The sequence below is a fragment of the Penicillium griseofulvum genome (genome assembly GCF_001561935.1).
Source record: "Penicillium griseofulvum strain PG3 chromosome Unknown contig_79, whole genome shotgun sequence".
Classification (NCBI taxonomy): domain Eukaryota; kingdom Fungi; phylum Ascomycota; class Eurotiomycetes; order Eurotiales; family Aspergillaceae; genus Penicillium; species Penicillium griseofulvum.
The window spans coordinates 2,147,044-2,170,055 of record NW_024467420.1 but is presented as its reverse complement, the minus strand read 5'-3'; the positions used below and the strand labels follow the sequence as shown (position 1 = coordinate 2,170,055).

General features: G+C 48.8%; 10 protein-coding genes across 10 annotated transcripts; 7 read left to right on the top strand and 3 right to left on the bottom strand.

Annotated features, from left to right (window-relative positions):
* Nucleotides 1-136: 136 nt before the first annotated feature.
* Nucleotides 137-2,662, top strand: PGRI_007110 (putative C6 transcription factor; the record flags this gene model as incomplete). Its single annotated transcript, XM_040788424.1, has 2 exons — nucleotides 137-733; nucleotides 791-2,662. The coding sequence occupies 2 exons, from the start codon at nucleotides 137-139 to the stop codon at nucleotides 2,660-2,662; spliced, it is 2,469 nt and encodes an 822-aa protein (XP_040652196.1).
* Nucleotides 2,663-3,136: 474 nt separating this feature from the next.
* Nucleotides 3,137-3,854, top strand: PGRI_007100 (putative oligosaccharyl transferase subunit Dad1; the record flags this gene model as incomplete). The annotated part of the gene is made up of 3 exons (XM_040788423.1): nucleotides 3,137-3,406; nucleotides 3,542-3,723; nucleotides 3,788-3,854. The coding sequence occupies 3 exons, from the start codon at nucleotides 3,137-3,139 to the stop codon at nucleotides 3,852-3,854; spliced, it is 519 nt and encodes a 172-aa protein (XP_040652195.1).
* A 421-nt stretch (nucleotides 3,855-4,275) lies between these two features.
* On the bottom strand, nucleotides 4,276-7,173 carry PGRI_007090 (putative mRNA splicing factor RNA helicase (Prp16); the record flags this gene model as incomplete). The annotated part of the gene is made up of 3 exons (XM_040788422.1): nucleotides 4,276-4,662; nucleotides 4,729-6,269; nucleotides 6,324-7,173. 3 exons carry the CDS (start codon nucleotides 7,171-7,173, stop codon nucleotides 4,276-4,278), a joined length of 2,778 nt encoding a protein of 925 aa, XP_040652194.1.
* A 649-nt stretch (nucleotides 7,174-7,822) lies between these two features.
* PGRI_007080 (putative prefoldin subunit 2) lies at nucleotides 7,823-8,483 on the top strand (the record flags this gene model as incomplete). Its single annotated transcript, XM_040788421.1, has 4 exons — nucleotides 7,823-7,862; nucleotides 7,932-8,022; nucleotides 8,162-8,354; nucleotides 8,451-8,483. The coding sequence occupies 4 exons, from the start codon at nucleotides 7,823-7,825 to the stop codon at nucleotides 8,481-8,483; spliced, it is 357 nt and encodes a 118-aa protein (XP_040652193.1).
* Nucleotides 8,484-9,755: 1,272 nt separating this feature from the next.
* PGRI_007070 (nuclear transcription factor Y subunit beta) lies at nucleotides 9,756-10,787 on the top strand (the record flags this gene model as incomplete). Its single annotated transcript, XM_040788420.1, has 4 exons — nucleotides 9,756-9,906; nucleotides 10,166-10,276; nucleotides 10,332-10,459; nucleotides 10,551-10,787. The coding sequence occupies 4 exons, from the start codon at nucleotides 9,756-9,758 to the stop codon at nucleotides 10,785-10,787; spliced, it is 627 nt and encodes a 208-aa protein (XP_040652192.1).
* Nucleotides 10,788-11,435: 648 nt separating this feature from the next.
* PGRI_007060 (Gfo/Idh/MocA family protein) lies at nucleotides 11,436-12,692 on the top strand (the record flags this gene model as incomplete). Its single annotated transcript, XM_040788419.1, has 3 exons — nucleotides 11,436-11,473; nucleotides 11,527-12,252; nucleotides 12,311-12,692. The coding sequence occupies 3 exons, from the start codon at nucleotides 11,436-11,438 to the stop codon at nucleotides 12,690-12,692; spliced, it is 1,146 nt and encodes a 381-aa protein (XP_040652191.1).
* A 2,156-nt stretch (nucleotides 12,693-14,848) lies between these two features.
* On the top strand, nucleotides 14,849-17,312 carry PGRI_007050 (Transcription factor; the record flags this gene model as incomplete). Its single annotated transcript, XM_040788418.1, has 3 exons — nucleotides 14,849-14,912; nucleotides 15,048-16,161; nucleotides 16,217-17,312. The coding sequence occupies 3 exons, from the start codon at nucleotides 14,849-14,851 to the stop codon at nucleotides 17,310-17,312; spliced, it is 2,274 nt and encodes a 757-aa protein (XP_040652190.1).
* Nucleotides 17,313-17,748: 436 nt separating this feature from the next.
* Nucleotides 17,749-18,882, bottom strand: PGRI_007040 (TatD family hydrolase; the record flags this gene model as incomplete). The annotated part of the gene is made up of 1 exon (XM_040788417.1): nucleotides 17,749-18,882. The coding sequence occupies one exon, from the start codon at nucleotides 18,880-18,882 to the stop codon at nucleotides 17,749-17,751; it is 1,134 nt and encodes a 377-aa protein (XP_040652189.1).
* Nucleotides 18,883-19,118: 236 nt separating this feature from the next.
* On the top strand, nucleotides 19,119-20,489 carry PGRI_007030 (uncharacterized protein; the record flags this gene model as incomplete). The annotated part of the gene is made up of 1 exon (XM_040788416.1): nucleotides 19,119-20,489. One exon carries the CDS (start codon nucleotides 19,119-19,121, stop codon nucleotides 20,487-20,489), a length of 1,371 nt encoding a protein of 456 aa, XP_040652188.1.
* A 310-nt stretch (nucleotides 20,490-20,799) lies between these two features.
* PGRI_007020 (putative alpha/beta hydrolase) lies at nucleotides 20,800-22,545 on the bottom strand (the record flags this gene model as incomplete). Its single annotated transcript, XM_040788415.1, has 2 exons — nucleotides 20,800-22,308; nucleotides 22,369-22,545. 2 exons carry the CDS (start codon nucleotides 22,543-22,545, stop codon nucleotides 20,800-20,802), a joined length of 1,686 nt encoding a protein of 561 aa, XP_040652187.1.
* Between the last annotated feature and the right edge of the window lie 467 nt (nucleotides 22,546-23,012).

Genomic DNA, 23,012 nt, shown 5'->3' with positions numbered 1-23,012 from the left:
TCTCGTATTACTTCCCGTATCGGAGTTTTGCGATCTGATTACACTTTTTCCCTTTCGAGTCATTTCTTGCTTTCTTACTCGAAAGCTGGACTTTGAAGAATGTGGGGGATGACCAAACTTTCATGATCTCAACACTATGTCGCTCTCTTCAGCTTTCCCAGAGGAGCTGAGCCTTCCTTCTCTCAATAATTCTCCGAATACCTCTCTACCTACGAATTTGACCGCCACCGCCCCCCGCCAAGCGGCTACGGAAGCCCAGAGCTCGAGCTCTCGCAGCTGTGTGACCTGCCGTCGCAGGAAAGTCCGGTGCGATAAAAGGTCTCCGTGCTCAAATTGTACCAAAGCTGGCATCGACTGCATTTTCCCCCCTCCTGGCCGTGCCCCGCGGAAATCGAAGCGGCCCCCAGACGCGGAACTGCTTTCGCGGTTGCGTCGTTTGGAAGGTGTCATTGATCATCTTAGGGGGAGTGGTAATACAGAAGGTGCATCGACCTCAGCTCAGGCGCCCTCTCCTACAACCGGATCTTCGACTTCTCGGAGCGAACACACTGCGCCCACGTCTGTTCCTGCGGAGCCACAGAACCAGGCTGAAGGGAGTGTCTGCCCGTTTGCAGAATCGGACCCGAAGAAACTTGCTCCCGATAAGTTTGAGAATGAATTTGGGCGGTTGGTCATTGATGAAGGTCGGAGCCGATATGTGAGCAATCGGCTCTGGACCAGTCTTGGGGACGAGGTAGATATCCCTCATGTGCTTTTGATACTCGGCGTACTTTGTACTGACATATCTTAGATTGAGGAACTGCAAGATATCCTTGATCATTCATCGTCGGAGGAAGATGATGCACCCTCACCAGAGTCCTCCCACTCGGGGTCACATGATGGCTTCCTTTTTGGATTCTACTCACTTTCACAGTCTCTTCGAGAGTTTCATCCTCCCATGCTCAAGGTTTCAGTACTTTGGGAAAAGTATCGGGAAAATGTGGCTCCTTTGATCACCATCGTACACCTACCGACTGCCAAAAACTTGTTTGCCGAGGCAGCACGGCACCCAGAAGCCCTGGACAAAAATTCAGAGGCACTGGTATTTGCCATGTATCTTTGCTGCATTGTCAGCATGAATCCGGCCGAGTGCTTATTCCAGTTTGGCGAAGACCGAGCTACTGCCGTCAAGCGGTACAGGTTTGCTACAGAGCAAGCGCTGGCAAAAGCCGGGCTCTTGAATACACAAAGCTTAGTCCTTCTACAAGCTGCTGTCTTGTTTTTGGTCTGCGTGCGACGAGAAGATGACAGCAGGTTTGTGTGGTCTATGACATCAATCGTATTACGCCTTGCTCAAAGCTTAGGCATACACCGGGATGGCACTAATTTCGCTTTGAAACCATTCGAAACGGAGATGCGGCGCCGATTGTGGTGGCATATCTCGCTGTTGGATATCCGCTCATCTGAAGATCACGGGACGGATCCGCTCATTTACGAGAGCATGTATGATACTCGGCTGCCATTAAACATCAATGATGATGACTTGACACCCGAGATGGAAACCCCCCCGGAAGAGCGAGAAGGCTTCACGGATGTTACATTCTGCCTCATTCGCTGTGAGATCACGAGCGCTTTGCGAAGAGCAAATTACTCGTGTCCCGGGTCCAAGATCCGTCCGGCTAACAGTCTACCGCCCGTAGAATTTGCCGGGCGGATGATTCAAATTATTAGTGATCGGTGTGAGCAACGGTATATCAGGCACTGTGATATGAACATCCCCGCGCAGTGGTGCGCCGCCACAGTTGGGCGTCTGATTCTTGCTAAATTATGGTTGATTGTCCACCACCCGATGACTCGAAAAGACAGCGGAATTAATATGTCGCAAGCAACTCGAGAGAGCTTGTTTCTGACTGCAATCGAGGTCCTCGAGTTTAGCCACTTGCTTGAAGCTGACCCCAAGACCTCCAAATGGGGCTGGCTGTTCCGGACCAATATGCAATGGCACGGAATAGCATTTGTTTTGGCTGAGATATGCGTCCGACCAATATGCCCTATTACAGATCGAGCTTGGAGCGCTGTCAGTGTAATCTACGCGGAATGGGCCGCGCATGCCACACATAAGAAGGGCATGTTGTGGCGGCCGCTCGCCGCCTTGATGAAAAGAGCTACTGCCACCCGGGCCAAGCAAAGGCAAAATTTGCTATCCAGTTTTGGACCAGTGCCCACCACAACAGAGCCCATTCAAGGCATCAGCAATAACGCCCTTCCCCGGATTCATATGCCAATGGGGATGCTGAATTCTCCCTCGACAGATCCACCCGTGACAAATACGCCCGACCCAGCAGCACCGATTACATTCGATGCAGACTATGATATCGACCTCAGTAATGGACCGTTGGGCGCTTTCCGAAACATGTTCCCTGACTCAAACATCCTAGCTACATCAAACGATATCTTTGATGCTCCACCTGCCCAGAATAATATCTCGGCACCAGACTTGTCCGCTAGCCTCCCCTACAACGCACCCATGATCAATCCGTTCTTGAATCAGACTCTTCTTCCCGATGCATCTCAGCTCAGCTGGGAGGAATGGGACAAAGTCATGCGTGATTTCCAGATGGATGTTGAAAATGACAATCCTCAGCCAACCAACGCAACTAATTTTACCGAATGGTTTGCTTAGCTTCTTATTATGGTGTTTCCTTTCTCGCCTGAAGCTGTGGCTTTTAATGATGTGATGATTTATGGCGTTGGTTACTGGATGATATCCCCCTCCCCTCACTGTTATTATACTCCCTCTTCTCTCTTATGCCTTATGTCGGCAACGTTTCGTCGTGTATACCCAGCATCAAACACAATGCGAAATCGAAACATAATTTGAATTCATCAGCCAATTATTCTACCATTAAACCATTAAACAAATAGAACATTCGTTATCACTCAATTGTATACTTCCAAATCGGTATCTATTCCACCACGTGACCACATTGATAACAAGCTCCAAGCTGGCATCAACCACCACTCCACTCCGCCATTGTCCTCCAATCTACCATCATTGCACCAATTTTCCAGTGAAATTCCCATCTGCACTCTGTGAAATCCATCCACTATCAATATCACACACCCAAACATCACCGGTCCCCCAAATATCAAAATCATGGCTCCCAAGCGCCACGCGGCCTCAACTACCTCCGCGGCATCCTCCACGGCACCCTCTGCGCCCATGCCCGCGTCCACAACGCCGAAACTCTCCTCAGGCCCAAATACCCTCAAGACCAATGCCTCAGCCGCTGAAATCGCCGGCCACGTCTGGCAGCAGTATGCATCCACAACGCCGCAGCGGACACTCCTCCTAGATGCATTCATGGCGTTTTTGGTTGTTGTTGGCGGATTGCAGTTCGTATACTGTGTTCTAGCAGGAAACTACGTAAGTCGAAGCTCCTAGCAAATGCTGTTGCAAGAAGCAGTTCTTTGCGTTTTCCCTCTTTGAACACTGGTCTAGACGACGTGCATGACTTGCCCTTGGAAATACATACATAGCTAACAATATCCCGCCCATTAGCCATTCAATGCCTTCCTTAGTGGTTTCAGTGCTGCTGTTGGTCAATTTGTTCTCACGGCGAGTCTGCGCATGCAAACTAGTGACAGCGGTACTAAGTCTGTATCGAAGCCGAGCTCTAAGGGTAAGAATGCGCGCTTTGCAGATGAGAGTGAAGAGCAGGGGACGGGTACTTCGCATGAGAGGTGAGTTTTTTGTTCTCTTATGCTACACGATTTTTAAGGTGAATACATGCTGATTCTCGTATAGGGCCTTTGCCGATTACATCTTCGGAAGCTTGATTCTACACTTTTTCTGCGTCAACTTTATCAACTGAGCTGTGCTCGGCCTGTGAAGCCTTCAATAACATGCTCGCTCATTCTGTCTTCTGTCTGGGTTTGGTTCGATCTCCAGATGTGTTGGGGAATGCTGTCTCTTAGATATCCTTCCGTGTTGGATTATTTTTAGCCAATCTTTGTTCTAGTCCTCTACGCTTCGTATTTGATCGAAGGTGAAAAACGTTGTTCATAACCTATCTACTTGAACAAGATTCACTTGTTGGACAAGCATATGGTATTCATATCACCTTAGTTCGGGGATAGCCCCGGTGTAGAGCAGATGATACTCAAGAGATGAGATGGATGGGAAGGCGATTGCGGGTATCGATTGAGCGAGATCCATCTATGTGGATTTAAAAGACAAGATGGTATTGTACAAACAGGGCCCTCAAGTCCCCGGTGCAGTTATTTCACACAAGACTAGAATGCTCGTCCTGGTCTCCGAGGCACTGTAGGCCTCTTAACCACACTGCCTCCAGCACCACCGCCGCGGGCTCCATCGCCACTAGCTCCAGGACGCGAGGAGGATGAAGATGAAGCAGTCAAACCGCCGACCCTACGCCCTGGTTTGATGAGAGGTTTACGCACGGCAGACTTTCCGCCAACCTCGATTTCTGTTTTGCGGCGGACGGGGTTGTTGCGTTCCTCCTCGCGCCGTTTCTCAGCGGCAGCACGTTCACGGTCAGCTGCCATTTGCTCTTCGATTTCCATGCGCTTATTGAACTCGATTTCGGTCACGCGGCGGTCGCGCTGCGAGTAGCCTTTCTCTTTGACGGAGTAATAAACACCACCAAGTTCGGCAAGCCACTAAAAGGAATGAGTTAGTTGAGTGCTAGGCGACGGATAGACGGAAATGGGGGCGTGGTAACTTACGTGAGGGTCAACGGCGGTCACTGTGGTCATGTATTCCTTGGCCGTCAGCATCAGCTCGTGGTAGACGACGAACTCGGGCATATGGCCGATGCCCTGAAGGGCACTTGTGGGATGGAGCACCATGGTCACGCTGGTGCGGAGATTGATGTACTCGCCCATGCCCTTTTGTCGTGCGGCTTGGTGGTAGTAACCCGAGCAAATGCACTTGCGGATGGTGTCCCAGTCTGTGCCACAACTGATGATAGGCATTTTCAATTTCTCCATGATGTCGAGAAGTTGATCTCGGACTTCCTTGGCACGTCGGAGCACTCTAGCATTCAGGAAGTGCTTGGCGCACCAGGCATCGGAGTAGCCGTTGGTTTTCCATTGAGTATAGACATGGAGAAGGGTCAAGTGGTCGGATTCTGGAACAATGAATTTCTCGCGAGCTGAATCGGCTTCCTCCTGTCGCTCTTTGGGACGATAAAAGACATTTGCAACCGAAAGCATTGAAACGATGGTTGTCATCTCCTCACTGCACTCATATTCGTCGGAGGCCATGATTATGAGCTTGGCGAGAGCGGGATCCATGGGGAATGGTGTCATGCGACGTCCTAGAGATGTAAGATCTCCCAGATTGTCCAGAGCACCCAGAGACCAGAGCTCGAAAAGAGACGTGGTTATTGTCTCTTGTGGGGGAGGATCCATGAAGTCAAAGTCCAAAAGGTCCTTCACGTTAAGGGATTTCAGTAAAAGAATGGTATTGGAAAGACTGGTTCGCTGGATCTCGGGAATCGTTTGAATGTAGAGCTCGTTCTTGTATGCTGCCTCCGTGTATAGACGATAGGCCTTACCCGGCCCAGTGCGTCCAGCACGTCCAGATCGCTGGTTCGCGTTGGCTTGGGAAATCGGGGTTACCTGGAGGGAATCCATACCCATGCGCGGGTTGAACACCTTCAGCTTTGAGTAACCTGCATCCACAACGAACATGATACCGTCGACCGTCAAACTTGTCTCAGCAATGTTGGTAGCCACGATTACTTTGCGCACACCTGGAGCGGCCTTCTCGAAGATCTTTGCCTGTTGCTCGGCTGGCAATGTACTGTAGATGGGTAAGGCGCTGAGTTTCGGCGGATCGTTCAGCTGCTTCAGCCGTTCTTCGACCAGCTCACAGGTTGCCTCGATATCTTCTTGTCCAGTCATAAAGACAAGAATATCCCCAGCTCCCTGGGATACATGAATGGCCAAGATCTGCTTGACAGCACTATCAACGTAATCCTCACAAGGTGTGCGCGAGTAGTGAAGATCAACAGGGAACGTTCTGCCAGGAATGATAAATTCTGCGGCACCGCCAAAGAAGCGCGCAAATCGATCAGAGTTCATCGTTGCCGAGGTCACGATCAATTTCAAATCCCTGCGCCGGGCAAGGACTTTCTTGAGAAGACCCATTAAGACATCAGTGTTTAGAGATCTTTCGTGTGCCTCGTCCATAATGATGCACGAATATTTGTCAAGATCTGGTTGGGTGAGACATTCTCGCAGTAATACACCATCCGTCATGTCTAGTATATAGATTAGCTATATAATCGCACCAAAGCGGAAAGGGGGAAGCTCACATTTGATCACCGTCTCGTTACATGTGCAATCTTCAAAACGGATAGCATATCCGACAAGTCCACCGAGATCAACATCCATCTCCTCACTGACACGCTTCGCAACACTCATAGCAGCAACACGACGGGGCTGCGTGCATCCGATCATACCGAACTTAGAGTAGCCCTCTTCGTGTAAGAATTGAGTTAATTGGGTGGTCTTTCCAGATCCAGTCTCTCCGACAACCACCACGACTTGGTTATCCCGGATAACTCTCATCAAATCTTCGCGCACCGCAAAGGCGGGCAAATACTCTCTCTGCTCGCGCATGGTCTTACTACTGCTGAAAGCGCTGGCGCCGCCACCGTCTTTCTTCAGATGTTTGGCAAATTTGTTTCCTCTGTACGTTTCCTCGACAGGCATAGCGACTGCGCTGTCTCCATCGTCGTCTTTAACGCCCATGACATTCCCTAGGGTTGTGCCGGCCAAATTTGTCGCCTCCTGTGCTTGCTTTTGTCGTTCACGCTGCTGTCGGCGCTCATTAACGACCCTGCTTCCTTTTCGACTGAATACCGCCATGTCGCTCTGCGGATCCCTAATAGCGGAGATTGGCTCTAGTTGCTTCGTAAAGATTGTGCGGCCATCGAGGAAAGGTGGGCGGAGGTCGTGGACGAGCAAATGCACTCGAGTCGCCTCTTCATCATCGGGCATGAAGTCGCCCTCATGATCTCGTCGTTGTGCTACACCAGAGGTGAGCATTCGGTTGGTCTCCCAGTTATCAATGTCCCTCCGTTTTGCATCACGTAGGGCTGGAGGGAGGTGTGCAAAGCCCTTGTGCTTTTTGGCCGGAGGGCCCATATCGTTGCGAGACATGTCGTTCGGCCGGGCTTGTAAGCCGGTGTCAAGACTTGGGTTACTCGCAAAGTACGACCCGGTCTGGTCTGCGTGAGGTCGAGTTTATCGAGAAGTGAGTCCCCGAAATCGAACCTCTTTCCTATCTACTGGCTAGTGCGACTTTACCGCCTTTTATTGCCAGAAGAGAGCCACCGCTCTGGTAGTCCAGTTTCTACCTATGTTGGTAATATTCCGAAAAAAAGACAACATCAGCAGGAATCAGCTCTTACTTCTCAAGAGACTTGAGGAGCCTTATCAGCCTGAAGTAGTCTCCTCTTCACTTTGTAGAATAGAATGGTGGAACCAAGCTGATTGCCTTCTCGCTATCACAATCAAACATTGCAAACTGAGATATAAGTCACGTGTTTTATAATCTAGTTCTGGAGACGCATGTAAATTGGTAGTACAGAGTTGAAGCAATAATTATTTCAATAATTTAGAAAAATATTTGAAGATTCGTGCAGATATAAGTAAGATCCAGAGCTAAATTTACCTATGTATAGGGTGTAAAGTTCCTTCAAAATTATATAGTAGTGGCCTCCGCCAACACCAAAAAGCAATCGCCCCGCATCGTCATCTCAATTTCTCGAGCTTCCTCGTGCCGACCACACCGTGTCAAACAGCCATCATGTCTAGCCAGAAACAGATTGACCCCAAGAAGCAGCAGGGTGTGTTTATCCGATTGTCCCCGCAAGCCCTAAGAATTCATGAAAGCTGATGTGAACCCCTCAATCCAGAGCTTCAGTACCAATACACCAACTTCAAGAACACCCTCCAGCAATTAGCACAAAAGATTGGTGATATTGAGCAGGAGGCAGAAGAACACAAGTGAGTTGTTACCAGCGTTATGCGCTGCCCCGGTATAATGAGATCTTGTTGGGGTTGAAAATCGGGGCTACGGCACGACCACAACCAGCAATGCTTTTCACGAATATGAAAGAATAATACTAACATCTACTTTTTTTAGGCTTGTGATTGAAACTCTCGATCCTCTCGATGCAGACCGCAAATGTTTCCGCATGGTGAATGGCGTTTTGGTTGAGCGCACTGTGAAAGATGTTCTTCCTACACTCAAGACCAACTCGGATGGGCTGAAGCAAGTATTGGAGGACATGCTCAAGCAGTATAAGTCAAAGCAAAATGAGCTGGATACCTGGAAGGTAAGCGCATCTCCTGTTTCATGACTGTTTCCCAGCCTGAAACTATATACTGGAAACTTGATCCAGGCAGTGCTGACCTTAATTTCCCCTTTACAGAAGAAGAACAACATCCAGGTTGTGCAACCCTAGTTGCATTCATTTTCTCCGTATACTTTCAATTTACGTGTTCCCGGGTGGTGCTATCTGAGTGCAAGCGCACCGGCGTTACTGGGAACGGCAAAAGACTAGACATAATGCAGCGTTGATTTGTGCTTTGGTGTCAAGCTTGCAAGATGAGCCCTTTACCATAGTAAAAAAAAATATACCCATAAGTTCTGAATCTTGGATGTTTCAGCTGGGGGTCTCGGACCTCAGTAATGTTATGAGATGGCAGAGTCTTGAGTTTGCATATATCAGCCTAAGCTAATTTGAATAAAAGCTATAATCGATGCCTAACTTGGGCCCTTCATCTGGACCTGTTTAAGACCTGTACAAAACTAGACATGCCTATGCATATGTAGGTACCTATAGGTATTTGAGGATGCAAGCCATGATGCCTGACTTGGCAGCAATAACCAACATTGAGACACTAGAACCTAATGTTTGAAGATGGATGCGCTATGTAAAATACAATACTAAAAGAGGAAATGAGGATATCCAGCACTGAATATGTCTTGATCCCAGCTTCTATAGATGATAGTAGTTACAGTTGCACTAACTAGTACGTCATTACACTGATAGGTAGATGTCTTTGAATATATGCAGATTTGATCAAAATATCTTACGAAAGGGCCTACTAAATAAGTAGTAAGAAGTAAGAAAATAAAGAGTATATGTTGAATGCTCTGAATTACATACTCCAAAGCAAGCTGGTCATCCAAAAAGTCTCAAAAAATCAGCAATTATAGATCAAAGTGACAATTGATCTCGGCAATTGACCTTCGATCCCCAAAATACCTTAATTTTATTTTTAAGTCAAGACGAATCAGAATATCTAAAACACTTGGGAAGGTTGGGCTCTCCCCAGACCCACCTTTCCCGAGCGGTTACTGCGGTCACTGCGCGTTCTCAGCTTCAGTCTTCAGCCTTGACCTTTTGGCATATTTGGTGTACAGGTACGTGATCGCATTCCATACTGAAGTCAAATCCTTGTTATTAAAGGTACCCCCATACAATTTCCGAGAGGCTAATTGGTGCGCGTCGCATGTAACAGCTTGCATTATCACCAACTTCCTTAGGCGCCATCAAGCTACTGAGTGGTTCGTACCCAGCCAATACAACCCTGTCTACTAGTGGCGCAGTTCTGCGCCTGAAAGACGATCGCGCATTGTGATCTGACGTGGTCTGACAGCAGAACACGCGAAACACAAGCATTGACGCCCAAGCCGAGGATCCACCGCGTATTCCAAACCACTCATAACCATGTCGAACTCTCCTCCAAAGGATCCTGAACTTGATCCCGAAGCGCAATCGGGAGAAGAAGAGCATATGGACAAGGACCGTCACGACGTGCAGGGACATCAGGGCGAGTTTGAGGTGAAGGAGCAGGATAGGTGGCTTCCGATTGCAAATGGTAAGTCGCATCTCCTTGCATTTGGTCTTTTTGTTCCGATTTGCGCGTACCTTGCCTTTGCGCTGATGCTGGTTTCCCCCGCATTTTTTGATCTTGTACAAGCTTCCCGGTTCTTTTCATCTGAAGTTCATATAAGCAGGATGTCTTTTCCAGATTTATCGGTCGCAAAGCTCATATCTCCCTTCTCGTTACCCCTCATTTTTGATATTACGCAAAAACACTCCATGTCTCCATATGTTAACATTATGATCTTATTTAGTGGCTCGTATTATGAAGTTGGCCCTGCCTGAAAATGCAAAGATCGCGAAAGAAGCCAAGGAATGCATGCAGGAATGTGTGAGCGAGTTCATCTCATTCATCACAAGTGAAGGTGAGTATGGTTCTTGCTCCAAATCAAGAGATATACTAATCGGACATATTCGCAGCCTCGGAGAAATGCCAGCAGGAGAAGCGCAAGACAGTCAACGGTGAAGATATCCTATTCGCTATGACATCGCTTGGGTTTGAGAACTACGCCGAAGCCCTTAAGATCTACCTATCCAAGTACCGCGAGGTAAAGTCCCCCGAGCCCCAGAAACCTTTACTAGGATGCCCAGACCAAGCCTTGAGCAGTTGTTAGCTCCGAAATACTGACTTGATCCTAGACCCAATCGGCCCGTGGTGATAATCAGAGGCCCCCAAGCGCTGGTTATGGAGCCGGGGGACCCGTCGGTGCCCCCGGTGGACCTGGTCCAGCTCGTCCCACAGGATTCCCCGATGCCGAAGGCGCAAACCCCATGATGAATCCCAACCTTGACACATCCGAACAAGACGCCTCCACCTACGGCTATCCCTCCATGGTCGGTCAGCCTCACAACGGTGCGGGCGGCGAGTCATACTAAGGTACGAATGAAGGAGTTGGTGAAGGGATACCCGATTTCGGTACAGGACGCATTTGATACCACTGACATGGCAGATCTAATCAAAGCGTATGTAAAGACATCCTCTGCTTCTTTGGTGTTCATCTGCGATTCTCGACTAGTCGATGTGTTCGCGGGAGTATCTAGAGGGGTTCAACGGCATGACTTTTTCATTTGATTTTGGCAGATTAGGATTATTGGGCTTTTGATTTTGGAGTTTTGCGGCGAATTATAGGAATATGGACATGTGTATCTACGACAGTGTGAGGTGCAGGACTAAGACTGGGTCTGCAATCTGTACATTTCAATGGAGTAAATGCAATATTCTCCCCGTGTCTTGTTCAGTAAACTAATATTATATTCGTATTCAACTGTGCAAAACAAAGCATCTGCCAGTTCAGCGGGGCTCCATACCTCCACCTCGCGGGGCATTCGAGCGCTCCTTCAATTCAATTTACCCAGCACATTCAACGCTCAACCCTTTTAACGACCTAGTAAATTTAATCCCTGCACAAAATACATAAGTCTCGCATCGTGAGATTTTATTGCAACAAGCGTTCGATCCTGGAACCTCAAGAATCTCCAATTATTACGTCATTGGGGAATCTGAGATCACCTCACGCATTCAAGATGACCAGCAACAGGATCCTTCGCGTGGGAATAATCGGGTAAGAAGCCATTTCCAAAGAGCCCTGTACAATGACACTAATATTTGATCCAGATGTGGCGAAATCACCCAAGTTGCCCATATCCCAACTTTCGGGTTCCTCTCAGATTATTTCCAAGTCACCTACCTCTGTGACATCTCCGACAATGCCCTCGAGCACTGTTCCAAAAAGGTCATTGGAGGTCCTCCAAAGACAACCCGCAAGGCCGAGGAACTCTGCGCATCCCCGGACGTGGACATCGTGATGATAGCCAACAGCGACGCCTTCCACGTTCCGCACGCTCTACTAGGCCTGAAACACGACAAAGTCGTCTTCATCGAGAAACCCATGGCTCTCTCACTGCAAGACGCGGACCAACTCATTGAGCTCGAGAAGCAATCGGCCGGAAAGGTGATGGTGGGATATATGCGGCGGTATGCGAGCGGGTTCATCGACGCGGTCAAGGAAATAGGAAGTCTTGATCAAGTGTGCTATGCGCGGGTGCGAGATATCGTCGGCCCGAACTCTGACTTTGTTGGTCAGTCCGGCACGTTTCCTAAGGTTTTCTCGGATTATAGAGCGGAGGATTCGAAGGAATTGTCGAGTAGGACGGATGAGTTCCTTGAACAGGCTCTGACGAGGGAATTGGGAATTCCCGTTACCGCTGATACGGCTGCTCAGTGGAGGAATTTGGGAAGTCTTGGGTCGCATGATCTTAGTGCTATGAGAGAGGCTCTTGGTATGCCGACGGCTGTGCTTGGTGCTTCTTTGTGCTCTGCGAGGGGCCCGCCGTTCTGGAGGTACGTTGCGGTTTCTATTGTGGTGTCTGGTGATGTTTATGTGTTGACTCTTTTTCAGTGCACTCTTCCAATATCCTACTTTTGCTGTGTCTTATGAGTCTGGGATTGATTATGTCCCCCGTTTCGATGCGTCGATTGAGGTCTTTGGTGGGAATAAGACTGTCAAGATCTGCTTTGATTCGCCTTATGTTAAGGGCTTGCCTACCACTATGCATATTCGTGAGAAGTTGGAAGATGGCTCATTCCGCGAATCTATGGTTCGGAAGACCTATGAGGATGCTTATACATTGGAGATGAAGGAGCTCTATGCATTTGTTGTTGAGGGTAAGCCGGCTAAAACTACTTCGGAGGATGCTAGGAAGGATCTTGAAATTTTTGGTATGATTATGAAGGCAGGTTTGGAGGGACAAGTCAGACTTAACAAGGCTGTTCAAAACTAGTCATGCTGTACATACTTGCATGTAGAAGCAGTTCATGGAAGAATATTAGATTTGATGGGGACAATATGTTGACCATCGACTATACCTACCCAAAGAGAATGATTGAGACTAGCATAGATGCAAGGGGATGCTTGCTAGTTTGATAAAGCAGTCCAGGAGAGCCAGAAATCTGCACTTAGAAACTACATGACTATATATACGGAGTAGTCGTACTCCTTCTCGTATTTATGTACTCCTAATGTAGATCCCTGTGTTGTCAAGGGGTAATTGGCAAAGAGTGAGAGGCTTCGGTAACTAGATAGTTAGGGCCTTTGGTTTTGAGTGCCCATTTCCGAGCATAGTAGCTTGAACCCATCTCAAATGGCTCAGAACTGTTCAGTACAAAGTAGACTGTCTAGACACGTTTTTTTTTTTAGGTCTGAGCCTTTTTGGACCGCATACCAAGCAAAGTCTTGAGTGGAGGGAGGCTTATCAGAGTCGAATAAATGCCTTCTTACAATCAGAGTGAAGAGCGGATATGTATGGTTTACGGGGGATGATGCTACCACTTACAAATTGAATTATTTCTGAATTAATGAACAAAGAGATCGAATCCCAAATCAAATCCTAGCCAAGAGCTGAGTTGGCATAAAGTCCGTGCGTACAAAGGAAGTCCATCTATTGCTACTCTATGAACACCCGTAGACTCCGTACATAATTATTAATACCATTAGATGTGAAATTCCTACTCGGTATTAGTCCTGCTAAAGACCTAAGGCTTTATCCGGACGTTCAATAGCAGAGATCATGAAAATACAAGGAAGTGAAGCAAATATACGAGTCTTGCAGATCTTCCGAATTAGGGCACAGGTGGCGCACCAATAGATGACAGGACCCACTCTATGTAGTTCAGGTGTATATGTAACATTAGTTATAAGAGATCATCTTTCATCTTATGGCGGAGTGATGATCGCGTAACATCCATATGGAATAAAATTCTTCTTCCATGATTTCAGGAATCCTTCAATAATTTTGGAAGCAGCTCAGGATATTGCGCGAGAATGCAACAGTTGGGAAGCCCTCCAATGACAGCTGGCGAATTTCAAACAGAGATATGCTTGCAATGGCCTCTTAGCTCTTGCATTGCAACTAGAAGGGTGCTAGTAAAGTCCTTTAACCTTAGCGCCTCCCCTATCTGCTCGAAGGCGAAGGACCTATTATGTGTCATTAAACCCACAAGGATGATCCCACACAAGAGGATGCATGGTCTTATCTAGTATGATATGCAGCAAACACATCTGGATCAAGAAATAAATGCCAACAATGGGCGTGGAAATGCATCAATGCAAGTAAAAAAACGTAGAGATTGAACGCTCTTAACGACTAGGAGTAGGCTGAGTATTTGATAAATCATTGTTAAGGATGATATTCTGTCTTACTCGTTACTATAATAACACTAGCATGTAATTTGACTAGTATATAGCAAAATTTCAGGACTTTTTTATTAGATTTTAATATCGTTTAGAGGTAGCTCACCTCAGTAAGGCCTAGCATAGTATAGAATATTCCCGGACATCTAGTCCCGGTCTTCTTAGGCAACGTGCGGCCTATGTCTTTCTTTGCTCTAGACCTCATCTATTTTCCTATATAGGGCTTACGCCCCCCTCCCCCTGCTGGCATAACTTTGCATCATTAAAGAAGGAAATGTCTCCTTATATTGTTGGCTATGGGTGTTGAGCATGTTAGAGACCTAGCTGACACTTTATATGAAGACATAGTCACTTCAACGATAGTTTCTTGCTTATAAGCGTAACAGCAACATGATACGGGATACTAGACCCTGGTTAACCTGATAAATTAAAAAGTCGCTGACGTAGAAGATCAAGACATCCTTGCATTAAACAAGACGATAGATCCTATGCAACGAGGAATATATGACCTTGTGATACAATTTTAGCTATTTTTTACATAATCGCCCTTCTCCGCATCCACGTGAGAACTCCACCCAGCCCGATCCCGCTCCCTCAACTTCCCGACTTTTTTTGTTTCTTTATTGTTTGCCGCATCCTCGGCAATCGTTTCGGAGTTCGCCCCTGATGCCTTGAAGTGACTGGTGTTGGTGACTCGAATAATGCAGAATCGTGGCCGATTTAAATGATGTCAATGGTACTCCTGCCATGTCCTCCGTCAACGATAACGCCCCCTCGCCGCTCCCAGATGGGGTGAGCAAGCGCAAACAAGGTAAGCGCCTATACAATGGCCCCTGTCTATCTGATAGTTGGGCATCTTGCTTTGTGGCCTATTTTCTCTTTTCTCGGTTATCGGTTATATTTTGCGCGATCAGATCGCTAACCGGTGACTCAAAAAAACTCTTAGGCTCCGCAGCTTGTGTCCACTGTCATCGGCGCAAGGTTCGCTGCGATGCCCGTACCGTCGGGACACCCTGCACCAACTGTCGTGCCTCTGGAAAGGTCGACTGTCGTATACACGAAAAGAAAAAGCGTCTTGCAGTGCGCTCAATCCTAGATCCCGTTCCGATCCGATCTCGGCCTCTCCCCACATCTGATTCCACTTCAAACCCTACTCTTGCAGCGGGGACTCCGCTACCGCCAAGTTTTCCAACTGCATTCCAGAGTGGTCATGCTACACCAATATCTGGGGGCCTTTCGCAACATGGATTCCAGCAAGGCACGGGATCAGAGACATTTGGCCGCCATGGCCCCGATATGGCGCATGCCCACGAGGCACACTCGGAGATGGAGCAACATCTCGTTAAATTAATAGATGAAGAGGAATCCGGCAGAAGGGAGATCCAAAGAGGCGTGCGCGCCTTCTATGTCGGACACGAACTTTCGAACATGTCATTCTTGATTCGACAACAACGAGAACAAGATGACGATGTATACCACTTTGCGAGCAACGAAATCCCACGGCGTCAAATGAAGACGGGTCACGATCAGCTTCTTATGGATGCCTTAACACTTCCAGAACCGGCTCTTGCAGATGAATTGGTCCAGGCTTATTTCACATATGTCAATCCGGGGTACCCTATCATCGACGAAGATCTATTCATGACTCAATACCGAAATCGAGATCCTGCAGACCCCCCACCAATTCTACTTCTTCAAGCAATTTTATTGGTTGGAGCGCATGTTTCTCGTACAAAAGTAGAGCGAGACGCTCTCAAAGAAATTTTTTTCCGCCGCACAAAGTACCTGTTTGACAATCGCATCGAGCGAAATCGCGATATTCTTGTTCAAGCGGCCCTTCTTTTGACGTGGCACTCGGATAGGGCAGATGATGATGTTGCTGCAGATGCTCACTTTTGGGTTGGGGCCGCTGCACGTATTGCCACGGGACTTGGAATGCACCGTAATCCTGTCTCTAGTAGCTTCGTGACTCGCGATCGGCGGATGTGGCGGAGAGTTTGGTTCATTCTGGTCCAATTTGATGTGTTGATTTCCCTGTCATATGGCAGACCTCAAGCAATGTAAGTCATATGAAACGGCCAACTTGCAGCAAATACTAATCAAATTTCAATTCAGCAATCTGGATGATTCCGACGTGTCTCCTTTGACGCCCGCCGATTTTGAGAATTGCGGTCCTCTTGTGCAAGCAGATTACGTGATCCATTTCACCGAACTTTGTACGATGATCTCGTATCTCATTCGCGATCGATTTGGACTTCGGGCGAGTGAAGAACGGCGAAAGGCAGTTCTACAAGAAGCCGATGGATCATTGGCAACCTGGTCTCTGAAACTTCCAGATAATCTTAGGCTTCGTGCATCTGATATGGACCCTTGGTCCGCTATGCTCCATTTGACCTACAATAACTTCCTCATTCTGCTGCATCGACCTCATCCCAGAGCCTCGGCTTATTCCGATGACTATGGGCCCCATGATGCAGAAATTTGCAGTGCAGCAGCCGGGGTTATCGCCTCAATATTTGAGGAACTCAGGATGCATGAGCGCTTGAAGTTCCTTTGGTATACTGGCGTCCATACTCTCTTCACAGCCATGATCCAAGTCCGAGTTGAACTTCGCTTCTCCAATCCTGTTCTTGCCATCAATGCCTTACGCCGTTTTGATTCGGCCTCTTACTCGCTGCGCGAGTTAGCTCAGTATTGGGTTCATGCTGGCACAATCCTGCGACTCTTCGAGGACTCCAAACGTCTGCAAGAGGATCTTCGGATGGCGACCACTGAACGACCCAAGCAGTTCGGCGACAATCATCATGCGCACAAGATGCCCATTGCCTCTCCTGTTCCATCAATCAACATGCAAACTCCTGGGCCACTCTCCTTCGGTGTGCCTACCCCCGAATCCACCACCCCTCTTCAAACAACCCTCTCACCACAACCCCATGCTCCTCAATTTAATAATTGGATTGCCCCTCTCCGGCTTAATGTTGGCCCTCTGGAAAGGAATGACCCTTTCTCAAGCAGCATGCAAGTGGATTCCATCGAGCCAGCTCGCGATTATCCAGACTGGCGACAGCTATTTGCCTTCGGCGATGTCGACCTTCCTCCCCCTGTGGGAGGTGAAGGTCTGCCTGAGCTTGAAGATGAATGGCGTCAGATCTACTGGCAGGATGCCCCGATGGCAGATCTCATTCACGATGGAGGATGGATACATGGCTAGCTTTGACTAGCTACCTCGGTTGATGACTGTAAAGAACTGTCATCTTTCCCATCCCCTACTTTCTACATACCTTTTCTACCTTGACGACGAGACGAGCCATGCCAGGGCACGCAGATACACGATACATTTTAGAGACCATGTCAGGCCACAGACACACACAGGCCCAGCCTACGATACCATGTCACAAACGATCACATACAATGATAGAGATAAACATGTCATATAATTGCAAATAGTGATAACAGATAGAATCAGTCGGGGCTTTTCTTGTATTTCGAATTAATCACCTCCGCAATATCCATGGGTGTGTGTATGAGATTGTTCCAGATCGCGCCACAGATGCGTCTTCGCTAATTGCACGGCTTGAAAAATTGCAAGAAATCAGAAATCGAATTGAAGTTCACCCATGCAGGAATAGAGAAATGAAACACAAGACCTAGCCAAACACAAAGCGCCGCCAATTATCCGCAAGCACCTGGACACCATGTCGTAACTCCCACCCACGTATCAGACAAACCTGTCGTCCCACAGCTTCCAGCGACTCGTCCATCTGCGCACCTGCAACATGGAGATCACTTTCAATAAGAATTCGGTCCTCGGGCAGAGCCTTTATAACATCGATAACCTTCTTTTCGGTGGAACCGGAGAAATTGATAGGCTTTGAGAAAGAGAAATAGACATCGGACGGATTCGAGCGGTGCAGTAACTGGCGAATGGGCTCAACCGAACCGCTATAAGAGTGCATGCAGATGCGAGGCGGAAATGGCGGGTACGATTCGCCTGGTGTCTTATTTTCGTCTTCGTCGTCAGATACGGCGCCTTCTGCATCCTGCTGCCTCTCCCTCTTCCGCCGCGATAGCACAACCCGCTCGTGTCCTGCCCAAAGCTCCTTAAGCACCTCGAAGACCCCACCATGAGCTTGCACGCTGTGCAGCGAGACGGCACGATTCATTTCTCCCGCTAACCGTAGCTGCGCTTTTAGCACAGTGCGCTGGTGTTCCGGCTTGACGCGGTAGTTTGAGAGACGCCGGCCTTCACGTGAGCCGGGAGTAAGCTGATCATCTCTGCTATCGATCTCGGTTGCCGTCCATGGGGTCGGGAGTCGAAATGACCTATCCAAGCCGACTTCGCCGATAAGGGCATTGGGGAACTGTTGGAGTCGGGTCCGAGTTTCAGATATTAGTTCTGTGAGGGGCTTGGGAACAGGAAGGAAATCAATAAATTGCTGGTCATCAGCTGGAGATGGTGATAGGACTGCTGTATAGTGGGCAAACTTGTGCTCGGCTGGGTTTTGTGCTGTTGTTTGTGTAGTGTCGTCCAGTATCTGGTGCGAGAACCACGGGTGCCAGCCGAAGCAGGGGACTACGCGGTCTGTTGGTTGGCTTGTTTTGGCTGATAGTGACATGGCTGTTTGTTGTACGAGATCCTGATCTTCCCCGCGAGTGGCCATGATTGTCAATGTTCTTGCTTTCATCTGCGGGATGTCGGCCACTGAGGCCAATGTATCGGTGGGGTGACAGTGGGCATCGTAGACACCAATGTCCCAAGGGAAAGGTTCATCCTCTGGCATGTTGTAGGAATCAATGGCAGTCAGATTATGACAGGGCTAAATTCAAAGCTTTTGGTATACAACAAGGCTGAAATTCCCGAAGTGATGTAATTGGCGTTTATGCCTGGGGCATCAATCACATGCTTTCTCCGCAATTCGTTGTTTTTCGTGCTGTGAGCATTTTAAAACGCCGAAAGTCTTATGATTATGGACTTCCGGTCTTTTAATCCCTTCCTAGGGATATAGATGGCTCCTCAATGTGGTCCTCTCTATCGACGTTGCTCGCGCTGCCTATCCTGGCCCTCGTCTCTATCCCACTCATTCTCTCAGCATGGGTTACAATCTCCGCTGCGCTTTTTGCACTGTTAGTCAGACTAGTAGTAGTCTATGTTGAGGTAGTCTACGGATTGGTTGTGCATTTCTTCTCAGTGCCAACCTCACCTACCTCATCATTATTGACATTCGCGCCCTCAGAACCTACAACCCCAGCTGCTGGTAGATCAAGAAGGAACTCCAGCCAGAATGCGAATCCGAGAAAGGCAAATGATCTTCTCACTTCTTGGGCCATTGGTACCAGTCTGGATGATCCAGCAAGCCACCAAAGGAACTCTTATGCGCGGAGCATGATCGAGGCCCACAACTTATCTGCCCCAACATCCATTTATGGCCTGCCAATAAGCGGCGATGAAAGGCGAGACTTCGAAGGCGTAGGTGGATGGCGCTCGTATGGGGCATCCAGACCGCGCAGCTCGCACACTCCACACGAGAAAGCCACAAGCTCGGTCTCGTCGTCTTCGACACATAGCACCCTCGATGTCGATCCAGACGCAGACGAGCGAGCCTGGCTTTCTCTAAACAATCGCCTCGAACTCCCCTCACACCTCGTCACACTATGCACAAGTGTACACGCAGGAGGCAACATAAACAGCCCCACGCAGCACGAAAGCGCCGACTGCCGCAATGACCGAAGCAATTTCCAATCGCTGACAGGAGCAACAGCCTCACAGGGCATGTACCCCGAAAAGCAAAAAGATGGGACAAGACACCACCATCGCTCGCTCACGACTTCCTCGCTAACGACCTCTGACCGGCGCACGGGTACCGGGCTCTCCCTGGCGCTGTCAACGCCTGATAACGCAGCTGTTCATTCGAGCGAGTACAGCCAATCGATATTATCGTCAACGGCACGACTTGCGGCCCAGTTCATGATGCCGCAGCCACATTCGCGGCTGGATTCAAACTCGCATTCCCAGTCGCGGGCTGTCCCGCGTGGTTTCCCTAGTGGAGCACCGTTCACAAGCTCATATCTCTCTGGCTCTGGGGATGCGATGGGCCACAACTTCGGGAGCAATGGTAGTGGCGGGAGCTTTGCTAATGGAGGTGGGGGTGGGTATTTTTCTTTGAGACGGCCTGGATCTTCTGGTAGTCAAATTCTCTCTGGAAGAGTTAGCCCCGGTACTAGTGGGTATACTACCCCTGGGGTTGGTCTGTCGAGTGAAGAGCGTGATGCTTCATCGGTGGGACTAGCGCGCTTGATGGCACATTACCCTACTAGCCCTAGACATCGGAGGCAAAGTATCTCTGGATCGAATTCGAGAGGGTTGGCTGCTGGGGATCGAGCTGGATGAAAGGTTGTCTCTTTCTTCTTCCTTTTCTTATTTTGAGGGGCAAGGAGCACATGATAAAAAAAAGTGTCTTGAAGCTGTTTCTCTGACTGGAGTATTAATGGCTCTGTCCAAGTCTATCTAGGTAGTCAATATGTACCGTACAGGATTGTAGTCACGGAAAAGATGGAGAGGGACACACAGACACCAGGGGCAAAAAAAAAGAGAAAAAGCCACAATAAACGAGGGACGAGGTTCAACATCACACTCCAGCTCTAGAATTGATAAAACAGTATTCACGACAAAGGGAAAGAAGCCAACACCGTCATCCACATCATGACTGTCGGCTTCTCTCCCTCTGATTGACTTCTTCCATCTCGGCGAGCACGACACTGTTGAACTCCTCCCAGCCATCAAGATACAAATGATGACCAGCCTTCTTCACAACGACCACTTTAGAGGAACCTTCGTCGGTACGCTTCTCCTCTGGAGTGGCCTTTTCTAGAACTTTGCGCTTTTCTTGGTCCAATTTAGCAGCAGCAGCATGACCACCTGAGACATCCATCCAGTCATGGTCACCATACATGAATACCACGGGAAAACCCTTCTCGCGCCGAGGGGGTGCCATAGAGTCAGATGAAGGAGCTGCTGTAGATGATGGCGTATTCTCAAAGGGCGTTGACGAAGTGGTGGCGGCAGCAATGGGATGAGGGAGAGCACTTGTGTCTTGGATCAATTGTCTCCCGAGGCTGTGGACACGGTGGATCAGAGGACTGCGAGCGAAAGCGCCGGGGGCAAGAATGTATGCTAGCGCATACTCACCACTGCCACGAAGACTGAAGATCGAGTATGAATAGTCGTGGAGTGCCTTAGCTTCCTCGGCTGGTAGGTGGGAGAATCGACGAGAAGTCCATCCGGACACGAGACGTGGGCCTAAAGGACCAGCCCATCGCACCAGACTGAAGGGGGAGATATTGGCATCCCACAAATACGATAACCATTTAGGGAGGTTCCGTCGTGGAGGTGGGGCGGAATCGCCTTGGGGTGGTAGTCTCCCAGTGATAAAGCTACCGTCGGTTGTATTTGGTACTGTTTCCGGGATGGTAGTAGATGAAGTAATATCTCGCTGATCTTGAGTAAGCTCGTTGGTCATTGTTGACGCCGGAGGCTCGGCCACATCTGCAGTAACAGCGTATGGGTCCTCCGGGATGCCAACTGGAGACGCCAAGATAAGCTTGTTTAGATGGCCAGGGTATTTGAGCGCATAGGCAACCGCCATGTACCCGCCAAGACTGTGTCCAAGCAAAGTAAAGCGATCAATCTTGCGTTTGATGCGCCATTCCTCCAGGGCATCTACGAACCAAGCTTCGGCCTCCCTGATGGCGTCTTCTCTTTCCTTTGCCTTGATTTTGAATGCGGGTCGAGTACTCCGGCCCATGCCTAGCATGTCCAATGCATGGAGCTGCCATCCCTTCAGCCGACTCAGTGGTTCAAAGTTTTTATAAAAGAATCCAAGTCCGGCACCATAACCGTGGAGCATGACTAAATGTTGGTCTGCTTCCTCGCCGACCCTCTCCACTGAGAACTCATTGAGCGCGCGGTCTTGCCCACTCAATTCTACCATGCTTGAGCGCCACCGGCGAGGGCCATAGGGGTCATCAAGGGAATTGGTCGTGACTTCACCCAGCTGATTAGGGTCTGTACTCTCAAGACTCGTCGGAGTAGTGCCATCGGGGAGCTCTGCTGTTTTTCCAGTCTGGAGATGGGTGGGGGGCTGGTGATGCAAGTAAGGCAGATAAGAGAGTACTTTGTGTTCGGCAGCAGCTGCAGGTAACCGAGCCCACTATATAAAGCAAATCATTAGCAGACATGCGGCAATGGGGGCTCCATGATTGTAGCTTACCCATTGGCTGAAGCCTTCCCGGTATCCCAACGGGAAAAACGCACGCGCCGCAGCCGCGCCAGCAGCAGCTTGAGCAGCATATGGAGTTCCCGATATCCTCTCAGTATTGTGTCCACCTGCGCGTTGGTGACGCCCATGTATGTCCTCTTGGGACGAGTTGAGCGATTCTGACGCCATTGAAGACAATCGGTGTCTGTGTCCCCGATGGGTGGCGAAGACGGTTGAGCGAGATTTGGCCTGGGATTTAGGGAGTAAAAAGGGGGAGGCAAGTCGTGAAGCTGTGCCTGTTCGCATACAAGTTAGGAAGATAAATGGTTTCTAGCAAAAGTTGAATGTGGCGCTCATAAGCGTATAAGAAGGGAAACCGGAGACAAAACGGTCACTCCGCTTAACCCCGGTAGGCTGGCATATGCGCAAATCGGGACAGAATAGGGTAATATCCGATAGAAGAGAGATGAAAAGAAATGTAATTGAAATCTTAATGGCAATGAACAGTCACAGAATTATTGTAGAGGAAAAGATGTCAAGTGGGTAGTTGTCGATCCAACTTCGCTTCCTTTCAACTTGCCGCCTTCCTCTCTCCTCTCTTCACATGCGATGACTCGCCCTGGGCCGGATCGGCCAGTTTGATTTGATTGACTTTG